General features: G+C 36.6%; 1 protein-coding gene across 7 annotated transcripts in view; it reads right to left on the minus strand.

Annotated features, from left to right (window-relative positions):
- Positions 1–13,779, minus strand: part of MBD5 (methyl-CpG binding domain protein 5) — a 186,751-nt gene that overhangs the window by 39,392 nt on the left and 133,580 nt on the right. For all 7 annotated transcript variants that reach the window (XM_043894589.1, XM_043894594.1, XM_043894593.1 and 4 more), the window contains one exon: positions 6,791–8,926. In XM_043894589.1, the coding sequence (XP_043750524.1) occupies positions 6,791–8,926 (2,136 nt within the window). The remainder of the gene's footprint in view (positions 1–6,790; positions 8,927–13,779) is intronic.

The raw sequence follows: 13,779 nt of genomic DNA on the forward strand, positions 1-13,779 counted from the left end.
CTTAGAAAAAGAGAGGGGAGGGATCGGTGGCAGGATCTGAGAAAATACCCTCTACGGTCAACAGGGCCAACCTCTTAGGGAAGAGGCAAGACCAGTGGAAGGAAGGAATGTAGCCTGTACCTTGGAGTATGAGGTCAGAGTGATGATGACTGGATCGAGGAGGCCATTCTTATGGGGTCAGACAAAATTGTGTGTTTTATTACTGATCATTTCTGCTTCCTTTATTAACACATAGGATTACTCTAAAAGCTGTTGAAATGAAAAAAAAAACAAGCTTGAGATTTTTCAGTTTCTCAAGTAACAATGGTTTTTTGTTTTGCAAATGCTTTTTATCACATTTTTCTTAATAGTTATTGCAAGGAAACAAATGCTGAGAGGAGGTTAATTCTCTTGGTTGGTAGGATTTCTGTTCTCTCTGTATGCTACAATAACAGTTAATATGCTCCATCTATCAATATTGAGCTGGGAATTTATCCCATTTTGTTTAATGAGCAGAGCAAGTAGCTTCTAGGTTATTAATAGTTAACTTTGTGTCCCTCCATTGTATACAATTTTATCTTCAGTGCTAAACAGTGCTGAGCACATACTAGATGCTCAATAAATACTGAGTTAACTACCTCATGAATATTTTAAGACAGTGTTGAGAGCTATTTAAAGGCTGTAAAATCAATTTTGTATACCTCAATCAGTATATTTTGAAAAATGAAATAGTAAAGAAAAAAAAGTACAATGCATAGCCATGATATTATTTTGTGGAAACTGATTCTGTTAACTTATACATGTGAATGCTGGGGCATGCTCTGTTGGTGGGTGATGAAATAATTTTAGTGGATCATGACTGTCATAAAAATAGAATGAGATAGGATAAGATAGGATGAGATAGAATGGCAGAGTGCATCACATGGACTGTTTTTTCAGGAAATTTTTGTTGTACATTAAAAACTTATCTTTGGTGAAATGGAATCAAGTTAATTTCTTGTTAGAAAGAAATTAGATGTAAAAAAAGAGTTTGAGAAACACTGCTTTAGGATCAGGCCTCTCAGTTGCTCAGCTTTGTGGGGGATGATCTATGGAACTGTGTGTCAGGAAGCATACTTAGCAGACTAGTGTGGCAGGTATCCCTGTGGAGTTATGCAGTCCAGGAGCCCTGCTCTAGGGCATCTGTGATATAAATACTACTCTCTCCTATACCTGTACCCATGGGTCTTGGAGAGAGATTCTGAACTTCCCTGGATTAGCTCCTACCCCAGGAGTTATCTTGGTAATACCTGCAGACTTCTGTCTAGTTCCATTCTAAATCTGTAAAATGGTGAGTTGTTACTTTGACTTTGCCAGAAGTACAATTCTTAGAAAATAACTTTTACTCTACTCTTTCCTTCGTTAACATTAATGTTGTTTGATAGAAGTTCCTAGAAGGTAGAAGCTTATGATTTGATTTATTTAGTACTACATGCATGTGGAAATGTAATCTGTTTTGATGACACTGTAGGAATTATGTTTCAGCATTATTTTTAATGAGTTGGATCTTGGTAGAGTTAACTTTACTGCCTAGAATTTGGGTACTTTTAGATGCTACTTCAATATTTTTAGACCACTTGATTTTAGTAAATAAAGCTTAGGCATCTCCTTGAGAGCTTAAGGATTTATAGTGGTTTTATAAGTGAGCTTAGTGTATTGCAATAGAATAAAATTCTCCCAATTTGCACACTGGGACAATTTATTTCTTGAAAGGTACAAAATAGATCATTGAATCAGCAAACATATCACACCACTATGAGTTCTGTTATCACTTTTGATTACATAGACTCGATGTCTAAATTCAAACATTTTAATTCCTTTTTTGGTACAAGAGGAAACATTAAACCTGGATTATGTAAACAAAGCAAGTGGTGTAACCCTGATATTAGGAAACCTTCTTAAACAGCAAGACATTGTCTGTTGTAAAAATATCTTACAGCAAAGAAGAAATGGCTCATTTTGCAAAAATTTATCTAAAAGAATAGACATAGAATTTTATCACATAATCAAGAATTTAATATAGTTTTGGTATTTGGTTAAAAAAACAAGAGCAAAGGGCAACTTTCAACCTAGAAGTCTGTGCATCAATCGGATGAGGAATCTAGGCATTTAAAAACTTGGGTGGAAATACTTTCAATAGCAACTATTGTTAATTCAGTCACAGCCTTAAAGGAATCTTTGCCTTTTTTCACTCTATATAAGTCTACATTAAACAAGAGGCTTACTTCCCTTCAAACGTCCCATATCCTGAGAGAGCTAACGTACAATAATCCAACCTGGAGTATTTTTATCCAATAACCTTTTTGCAACTATAACCTCAAATGAAGGGAATGACAATTTCCCTCTCTTCACTGGGATGTTCTAAGAATAAATAAATACAGAGAACAAAAGAACAAAAAGCCAAGTTTATATCTGAAGTATGCTTTTGTGGTCTCTAAGTTTCTTATACCTACCAGTTCAGAGGTTGCACTGAGTTTCAATCAAATGTATTTTGTGCTGAAAAAACACTTTCTTTTCCAGAGTTAAATATATATATATATATATATATATATAAATATTCATGAGCATATATTTATTCACAGGTTTATTTATATTCTTGTTAGTCGATGTGTATCTTTAAGTGTTAAGGCAAAGAAATGATTGAATTATTTACTCTTTTGGTACAAACTCATACTCTGCCCCTTCAGAGGACTTTATTTTCATGTGGTTAGAAGAGCTGATTAAATGTTTATTACCAAAAAATGAGACTATAAAAGGCATTTTAAAGTGAAAAAGTTGTATTTAATGACTTCATCACTTGGAGGAAGGCAAGCTTCAGTTATTAAGTTGGTTAGCAGAATAGTCTAAATCTTTTTGCTTCTTTGAAAATTGTGAAAACCCACAGGGCCACGAAAGGCTGGGTCCTCTGCAAAGGCCCCAGTTACTGGCATGTGTGTTTTTGTTCTGTGGTAAACAGGTGGGCAGCGGTCAGAGGCCTGAGGAGGCATGGCCCTGATGAAATCTGCCTGTCAGGGCACTTGATTTTGAATTCTTCCCTAAACCAAACAACAGGACACATGCTGGAACCACTTAAATGTTGAAATTCATGCAACTTCATAAACTGAAAGTTGCTTTAAATGTATATATGACTGATGGATTTCATAACATACCTGCATTCAGCAGTTTGAATGTTTGGACTGAGACTGAGGAACTGATTGGGTTTGGTTGCCAGATCCACCAGAACTTTTTTTTTTACAACTTGAGGAAATGTTACCAAGTATCCTACTGGTCATTTTCTAAATCTGTTACATGGAAATATTAAGCTTCACTTGTAATTTCGTAGCCAAAACGGTACTAGAAACCTGTAAACCCTGCAATGCAAAGCGTTCAGAGAGCTTCAGTGGAAAGGCAATTTCAAAACACCAAATAGAATTAATAAAACCTGATATCTTCTAAGTTTTAGAAGTGTTTTCTAAGCATTTCGTATCTTTTATCTGATTTTTTTTTTTTACCATCTTTGCCCTCAATTCTCATATATGAGTTATAATACATTTTAAATATGGACTGGTATTCACATATAGGCCTAGAACATGAATATTTGGGTTGTTTATAATAAAAAACTCTCTATAAAAGAAGTTCTTGAAAATAAATAGCCTATCAAGTTAAATGTTTTCAGAGTGATTTCTGGTCTTCAGTGTAGTCTTAATGTAACATTTTTGAGCTGCTGCTTAGCAGAGTGGAAAAAAGGCACTGGGGTGAGCAGGAGGTATCTGAGTTCTGTTCAGGCTCCACTACCACAAGGAAGACTTGGGCCATGTCGCCTGTAGGTGTTTCTCACCCTCACTGTGGTATCAGAACTGGAGTGACAGGGCTGGCATGGGCCCAGGTGTCTCCTACAAAGGCCTACTGACACATCACCCACTAGGAAACCCATTCTTATCTGAGTGAGGCAATACAAAATCATTTACATAAAGGTTACCAAATATAATTCACAAATGAGGGCTAGTTCTTTTGATATTGTGGACATTTTATCTGCATTGACACAAACATCCTAGTTATTGTATAGTAGGATATCAGAGTCCAGAAAGAGAAGGCAAAATAAGTGACTTTGGTCTAAAAGTGCATCAAAAGTTTACAAACACGGTTTCTAACATGCGTTGATGTGCTTCAATTCACAGTCTTTTGGATATCTTTAAAGATTTGAAAGGGAAAACAGTATTTTTGACAACTAGATGCTTCCAATGAAGAACTTATGCAGCTGGGAGGAAAATGGATTTTAGGATCAGATGAACCTGAATTCAAATCCTTATTCAATTATGTATGACTTTGGATACTCAAGTTCTCTGAGGCTCAATTTACCCATCTGTAGAATGAGCACAAGAACACCTTATACTTTGGAAGACTGCACAAATTTAGAAATAATACAGGTAAGTCACCTAGTACATCACAGGTACTCAAGGATAATTAAAGCAACATTTTAAGAATAAAATGTGTTTTCTTCTAATGTCTTCCTAGTATGCTAGGAATACTTAACAAAACTTGAAGGGAGAGTTTATGTCTGTTATCAGCTGTCTCATTGTAAATGCCCACCTCTGGTGTTTATTTGATGGATGCTAAGCAATTATCACGACAGTACATTCAGCTGACACAGTTCACTGTGTATCTAAAAAAAATGATATTAGAGACCTCTTCAATAAATCAGCTCATCAAAAGAGCTACATTAGTAAATCTACCCATTTTTATTACCAGCTGCACATCAGATCTATGTACATTAATTAGTATTTAATTTTATTAAGTTTAATACTTTAAAAAATTCTAATTGACCTAGACTTTTATCAAGCATATGTTTTCTCTTACACATGATTGGTCACATCCATATCATTATTAGACATTTATTCTCATCCCTTTTAGCTATTTATATGCTAACACTTTCCTTATATTAATAAATTTTCAACATATGTGTTTCAACAATCCCAGCACTGGCAATCTAGATCTGATGTTTTACAGAGAGGCATGGAACAAGAAAATACACGTCTAAGACTATATAAAATAAGTCTAAACTTGACAATCAGAAGAAACAAGAACATAAATAAATGTCGGTCTTTTCCATTATAGATAAATTAATATACATCATTAATAAAATACGTACACTTTGCAATATGAACTTAGACCTGAAACAAAGTAAGTTGAGGTAAGGGGTATCAAAATTTAAAAATATGATACAATGAGACAAACAATGTCTCATCCAAATGATTGAAGGTATGCTTAATAAATATAGTGTATTTTTAAATAGCTACTGACTTTATGTAACTTTAATCTGCTAAATGCTTAAGATTAAATTTTCATTTACTTGAGATTATCTAAAAAGAAATACGAGTCACTGGGAAGCTGGAAGCCCCTTTGGAATAAGTATCCTGTTAAACACATAAAAAATAGCTTCATGAGATTTCTTAGACTAAAGAAGGCACTAATCATTTCAATTATCTTTTTCACCTTATATTCTTTTTAACACAAGAGGTCAATGAACAGTTCTTCATTAAATACTGACATCAAACATAACACATAACAGAAGTTGTGGAGAATGGCAGGTATAAGTAGTGACACCAGGAAGGAAAACACTTGATTTTACTATCAACAACAAAGACATGTAGGTCATAATGCCTTTCTAGCATGGTGGTATAACGCAGTCTATATATAACCACACAATAGCTTACTATTAAAAGCCTCAGCAGTTTTCTCACTTCCAGTAGCAATCTGGTTTTAAAAGCCCACTGTTTTCATATCTGAGTAATACTATCTCTATATTCACTTTTTATTTCCACCTTGTCATTTCCCACCAATCTCTCAAATCATTATTGTTGGATTCTGGGTATTTCTAATATTCTTATGGTCAAATTTTCAGACGTCCCCATGAATTTATCTCTGTAGTGCTTCTTTACAGTTTTTTTTTTTATAACAATTTCTGAGGACTCTACTGAACAAAATACAGTTCTTTCTAATGTGTCTACTTTCAAATAAATCTGTCTCCATTAATAGCAGATAACGAGATACAGTAATGTCAATGGTAAAAATAATGGTTTAGTTCTACAAGAAAACTGCAAAATAATTTCAAGATCAAAAATTCTGGAAATCAGGTTTTCAAGCCTTTTTTATTAGAAAACTTAAATTATTACCTTTTTAAAAAAGGAAGTAGCCAATATCCATTTTTGAATTTTTTCAAACAAATAGTAATAAAGTATAGCAAACTAGGATAAGAAAACACATTAGAAGACAGCTTTCTACTTCATACAACTTCTAGTTAACTCTTCCTATTCATTCACCTATTTCTGGTCAGCAGCAAGAACAAAAAATATCCATTTATTTTTGCCTCTTTTTTGGATTTTCCAAGGTGAGCTTCATTTACCTGAATACAAACACAAACTAGGGGAAACGGCTTTTATATTGGCATTGACCAAGTACATGTCTCATGAACCAGGAAATCCTGCCTTCTATGGCTTCTTTCGCAGTTTAGAGTCCAATGGTTATTGAACCAACTGAAAGCCGAACGAAAATCAAAACGACAGATTGACAACGAATAACGGAAACACACGGAATCCTCTTGGTGGTTATTTTTTTTTTCTAAGAGACAAATCCCTAGCATTCTGTAAATAAAATTATAAATACTAAAGAAATGGTGAGAATTTCACATCGGGGAAAGGATCATTTCTTATCATAATAAATATTTTGGTACAAATTTTAAAAAAACGTATAAAAGTTTAGTACCTTGGGGTACTTTTTTCTAATAAAACCATACCTGCTTCAGAACTTGTTTGATTATAGCTGCTAACAATGCTGTTTGGTATCACTGGAGTGGAGGACGTTGCAATTCTTGACTGAGGTGGATTGGGATGTAATGAGTTTCCTAAAGCCATGCCCGACTGACTGAGCATCCCACAGCTCCCGCTAGCCTGAATCTGATTGATTAAGCCTGTAAGGTGGTGGTTTGGGACTGGGCTGTTACTGTGAACAAAGTTAGTGTTTGCATTGTGGCAGTGCACGGCTTCCCCTCTTAAAGGCATGCTCTGCGTCAGTGAATTCTGAAGAGCACTGGAGTTCATACTGGGATCTGTGAAATGCAGCTGGTTAGCAGAGCAAGGCAAAGCAGTATTTGAGCCCCCACAACCCGGAGTACTATTGCTACTCAAGTGAGAGCTTTGACAACTCATAGACTGTAGTAACTGAGACATTGAACTGATGGGAAACGACCCCTGACCCTGCTTCCTTAGCAAGTCGGGTCCAGGTTTAGGAACTGCAGAACTATCCATTTGAGACTGTCTGAGCAAACTCAACACTGTGGTAGGTGGCTGTTTTCTTTTCCGCAATGAGTCTTTTTGCTGAGACATCAGCTTATCTCTTAGTGCTGCTCGACCACTTTGCCCTTCACCTGACGGGAGAAGCATGTTGGCAGTAGGAGGGAACATGGTGTTTAAAGTGCTATGTCCTTCAGTGTTGCCACTGCCAGCAACAGCTCCAGAATTGCTACTGCTGCTACTGTTGTTACCAGCAAGTTTGTTTTGATTTGCTAGCTGTGCTTTGGCTGCTGCTGAGAGTAAACTACTTGCTGGAAAGGAGGCAGCATTGTGCTGGTTCAAGATCTGATTTAAAGGCATTCCCAGCAAACCAGGCTGACTCTTTACAGAACCACTTCCGGCAGATGCAGTAGGAAAAGCTGCACTGCTTGGGGGATTTAGTACATTACTCATTCCAGCAATTAATGGGTTAGGGATATCCTTGAACTGATGATGTCCATCGGACTTGGTAGAAGGGCTTGATGGCATTGATGGCCTTGGGGACCCTATTGTTGACCTTGGTGACCTGGGTGGAACCTTAATACCACTGCAATTGGCCTGGGGTCCTAGAGGTGGCATCATGAAATTTCCGTGTTCTGATGATGTGGAAGATGAGCGTGATCTTTGGGGCGATGCCTCAATCCTTCCAATTCCAGTCCCCATCATGTGCACTGGGGATGTCACTGGAGAAGGGGACAGGGAGGTTGAAGCTGAATGCTGAACTCTTTGTACATGACTCCCATGATTCATATGACCAGGTTTTACGGTTGGCAAAGGGAGATTACTTGGCAAAGGAACAACAGCAGGAGGCATGCTTACATTCATCACAGGTACCTGAGAGTGGACATTTGAATGGAAACTAGTTGGATTAATGATAACAGGGTTCTGATTCACCGGTTTACTAGGAATAGGGTCAAGAATGCCAAGTGGATCTTTCTCAGATGTTAATGGCTTTTTCTGAAGAGCACAAGAAGGTGGAGGAGGGGGAGGTGGGCCTTGGGGTGGTTTGTGGTGGAACATTGCTCGTGGTATTTCCATATTAGTTGAAAAATTACACATTGGTTTTTTCATTACTGGACTCTTTGTAGTCAAGGTTGGGGAAAGAGGTATATTAGTCCTTCCAGCCATTGCACAGGATGACTGTACAGGAGAACCATGTAGCATTACTGAAGGTGGAGAAAGAGGAGTCCTATTCAGGTGAATAGGACTAGAATTGGGAGCTCCGTGAAAACCAGGATTATTTCTTGTGAAGACATCAGGGCTTCCAAGTGGGTCAGTCCTTGGCGAGATCGAGCCGTCTCCATATATCTGGGAACCTGACGATGCGGGGCTGGGCAGACCTCCATGGCTGCCACGGAATGGAGACTTCTGTCCATGCTCATTGCTGCCCAATCTCTGCCGGGGGTAGACAGGGTGGAGTTCTTGTTGCTGGCTTCCAGGCAGTTCTTGTACATATAGCCTTCCCATGGCGTTTGATGATCCAATCATTAACTTGAAAGGATTCTTACATTCAGGCATTACAGAATTTGTAATTCCTTCATGCGACTTATTTCTTATAGATCTTGGAGTTGCTGCCCGTGAAGGTACTACTGGAGTTGCATCTGATGTGAAAGAGAGAGAGAGAAAAAAAATCTGTTAGTAGTCTCAACCCTTTTGTGTAAGAGTGGAGGAAGTGAAGGAAAGGAGAAAATGAGGAAGGAAGGGCATCTGGAAAAAGAAATTTGCAAATAGAAACAGTGACTCTGCAATTAAAAAAAAAAAGGTTTGTATTCTACAATAAATTTTGACTGAAAAAAATGCACATTATTCTCCCTTAGTTGACCAAAGGTTCTCAATAACTGCTCATTATGCTTGTTTACCTCCTATCTGTTGAGAAAGGATGGGGCTCTGAATCTGTACATACAGACATTAGTCATTCTAATAATGTTTATCATATGTAAAATCAAGATTGACAGCCCAGATGGAAATTATAATGTTATTATCATTTGGATTTGAATTTTTTAAAGAATACAGTTACAAGAGAAAATTGTAATCTGTCTGGCATACTATTCTCTTGGATGATTTAAATGAACTGCCATTTTCACCAGAAAATCTGTTACCTTATAAATGTTTCTATAAACCTCCACAAGACAGCTACAAAAACTCTTTCTTATTCCAACATTTTCACTGTGACAGTAAAAGAGTCTTAATTTTTGTGAATTAAGTAAACAGGATTCTGAATCTTTTATAAAGGGAGTGGTAACAACAGTAAATACAGTGGAGTTAAAACAAACATGCTAACTTCACATCAAGTTGGTAATATTGCAACACTTCAATTACTTTACCCTTAATCAGTCATTGTTGTAAAACAGGCTTCATCAACCAACTCTGGTAAAAGATTGCAATTCTTTTCTTAGGATAGAATTCTTACGCAAAATTTAGTCAGAGTGTGACCATCTTCAGTATTGGGTTCCAATTGAGTATTCTCTTTTTAGAGTGCATTGCTCCCTTGCTGGTTTTTTGGAGTCCTTTCAATTCTTGCAGAGATCAGACAGAATACAGGCAACAAAAGCAAGCTGGTTCATCACACAGAATTTTCATTCAATCATGTCAGAATTCGAGTTTTAAGTTTTTTTAGTCCCTAAAGATGTTTAACTATTTTATAAAGTTGTGACTTCTAAAACAGGGGTGGCAAATAAGATTAACTTCATATGCCAATTCTCATCAACTGGTGGTGGCTGCTTACAGAACTGTGATGAAAAGGATGCCAAGCTCTAGCTGGGCTGCATGAGAAAATGCCAATGATTCTATTAGAGGCACAGGACAGGGGAGTGGTACTGTTCACGTTACATACTGACCATCCCAATTCTGAGACCTACAGCCCATCAGCAAGTATACTCGGATTCATTGCAACCGGAGGTATATTTACTTGAATGGATAATTACACATTTAAGATAAATATTGGGGGACTTCCCTGGTGGCTCAGATGGTAAAGCATCTGCCTACAATGAGGGAGACCCAGGTTCGATCCCTGGGTTGGGAAGATCCCCTGGAGAAGGAAATGGCAACCCACTCCAGTACTCTTGCCTGGAAAATCTCATGGAAAATCCCAGGAGTGTGGTAGGCTGCAGTCCATGGGGTCGCAAAGAGTCGGACATGACTCAGCGACTTCACTTCACTTCAAGATAAATATACTTCTACCTGCTGGGTACTATACAGGTTGAATCATAACGTAACAATTTCTGAGACAGTGGTTTTCAACCTGGATAAACAGAAGTCTTGATAGGTTACAATAAAGAAGTAAAAGAATGCAGTGAACATATATATTTTTTCTTGGGAGGTGTGGGCTTTTTGTTTCTGGGATGGTAGAGATTCTTTCAAAGAGTGATTTCTGGACAATACATGAAAATTAAGAGAAACAATCATATAAGAGAATGGCAGTAGATAAATTCAACTGAAATCACTTTTTTGATAAAGAAAGTTTTAAAGTTCATAATCAAGAAAATAACACATGAAAATGTTTGGGGCACTAAGCATGGCATTCAGTGAGAACAGAGTTGTCTCTATTAACATCACTAACATCATTACAGGATTGACTGTGTCCTCTTCAGTAATAAAACCACCAAATTGTGTCTTTTCTTATTTATTTATATAGCCATCTATAGTTCAATGATAAGAAATATAGACACTGGCATTTTTATATTCAACAGAATTTAGAAAGGAGATGATGTTTAGAAAGGATTTCTTCCCTACTGGGGAAAAATAGTTACAGTTTTAAAAATAACAGGAATACTAAACAAATAAAAGTCATGCTGCTGTTATGTGGCAGTAAGGAAATAAAGTATTACAAGAGTTGGGAAATATAAATGCTGGGCACCCAACAATTGCTTTCCTGTATATCAAATAGACTTTTTGAAAGAGATAAGTTACATGTTTATGCATGTAACACAAAGAGAGGTGAAAACTACTGAGCCTTAATCCTTAATTATTTAAATCTTAACCTTTTAATATAGTTTAAAATTAAAAAATTGAAATAAATGCTATGTCTGAAGCTGGTAAAAGAGTAGAAATTAATCCAATCAAGTATATAGTTTTAAAAGGAGATGAGATATACCTTATATACCTATACTAATTTAATTAAATATTTATCTTTAACTTCATTAATGAAACTAGAATGTATAGAATATGACAAGGGACCTAGATCAAGATTCTGCTTCTAAGGTGAAAAGACAGCCTTCAGAATGGGAGAAAATAATAGCAAATGGAGCAATGGACAAAGAATTAATCTCAAAAATATACAAGCAACTCCTGCAGCTCAATTCCAGAAAAAGACCCAATCAAAAAGTGGGCCAAAGAACTAAACAGACATTTCTCCAAAGAAGACATACAGATGGCTAATAAACACGTGAAAAGATGCTCAACATCACTCATTATCAGAGAAATGCAAATCAAAACCACAATGAGGTACCATTACACGCCAGTCAGAATGGCTGCTATCCAAAAGTCTACAAGCAATAAATGCTGGAGAGGGTGTGGAGAAAAGGGAACCCTCTTACACTGTTGGTGGGAATGCAAACTAGTACAGCCACTATGGAGAACAGTGTGGAGATTCTTCAAAAAAACTGGAAATAGAACTGCCATATGACCCAGCAATCCTACTGCTAAGCATACACACTGAGGAAACCAGAATTGAAAGAGACACGTGTACCCCAATGTTCATAGCGGCACTATTTATAATAGCCAGGACATGGAAGCAACCTAGATGCCCATCAGCAGATGAATGGATAAGAAAGCTGCGGTACATATACACAATGGAATATTACTCAGCTATTAAAAATAATACATTTGAATTAGTTCTAATGAGGTGGATGAAACTGGAGCCTATTATACAGAGTGAAGTAAGCCAGAAAGAAAAATACCAATACAGTATACTAATGCATATATATGGAATTTAGAAAGACAGTTACGATAACCCTGTATGCAAGACAGCAAAAGAGACACAGATGTATTGAACAGTCTTTTGGACTCTGTGGAAGAGGGCAAGGGTGGGATGATATGGGAGAATGGCATTGAAACATGTAAATTATCATATGTGAAACGAATCGCCAGTCCAGGTTCGATGCATGATACAGGGCGCTTGGGGCTGGTGCACTGGGATGACCCAGAGAGGTGGGATGGGGAGGGAGGTGGGAGGGGGATTCAGGATCGGGAACATATGTACACCCATGGCAGATTCATGTCAATGTATGGCAAAACCAATACAATATTGTAAAGTAAAAAAAAAAAAAAAAAGATTCAGCTTCAGTCATTAAAAAGGCAACAAGGCAGACTCTGTAGGCAGGGCTGAAACTGCTATGATGAGTGAGAGCAGCAGTAGATATGAGTACATGCAAACACATGTGCAAGGTACGGTGCAAAAATGAAAACATACTTACATCAAGGTGGCAGGAAAATGGTAAATTTTAAATAGCTTATTACTATTAAATGTTTCTAAATTGTTGCAATATCTTTTAATTTAAAAAATGTAGCTTGTTAAAAGAAAAAGAAAAATTCACTAAAATATTTTTTTCTTACATACCTTAGTGGAGCAATTTTTCTGATCATTCCTGTTAAAGTTTAAAGGTTAGTTTAAAGGTAATAGGGTTACTGAAGAGGAGCTCTCTGCTAATAATTGCCATATTTGTCTCTCCCTGCCCTCTTCACAGAGTTCTAGAAGTGACCTGTATGGTATCACAACTGCTTCTCTTTGATCTAAAGCTATCAATAATTTGGCCCCAATTCACTTATGCAGGTTTAATTTTCCACTTGTGTCACATTAGTCTCCACCTCATTCCTAAACTATTCCATAGTTGTTCTGGACAAGAATTTTATTTTCCTTATATGTCTAAATCCTACTATTTCCCAGGGCTGGTTCAAATCTGAGTTCTACAATAAAGCTTTCTGATCACTGCAGGTTACACTCCTCATCCCTATTTTTTTAACTATGCAGAGCAATGTTATTTATCTTTCACAAACAAATGCTTTGGTGTTCAGCCATATTTTATCCAGAATTACTATTCAAGTGTTAACTGTAATATTTTGGAGAGTTCATATTCTAGCCCTTACGTAGAAAAGTTCCTCAGTCTCAAAGTATAATTCCACAAATTACATATGAATAATAAAGGGAAAATGTACCTCAGTAATGGACGTAACTTTAACCAAGCAATCAAACTTGATGTCATCAATATGGGATAAACTGCCATTATGTGCTTCCTAATGAAGACATAATACCACCTATGCAGTATTCCTACCAAACTGTGTTTAACTTGAATAAAAATACAAGGAAGCAATCAGGCAAATCCAAATTGAGGAACATCTATAAAACTGGCCTAGACTCAAAAAATATCAGTGTCATGAAAAGATTTAAAAAGATTGGGGAATCAGTGTAGATTAAGGAAATAAAACAACTAATTACAGTTATATCATCTTTGCATTC

The sequence above is a fragment of the Cervus elaphus genome, chromosome 33 (assembly GCF_910594005.1).
Source record: "Cervus elaphus chromosome 33, mCerEla1.1, whole genome shotgun sequence".
NCBI classification, from domain to species: domain Eukaryota; kingdom Metazoa; phylum Chordata; class Mammalia; order Artiodactyla; family Cervidae; genus Cervus; species Cervus elaphus.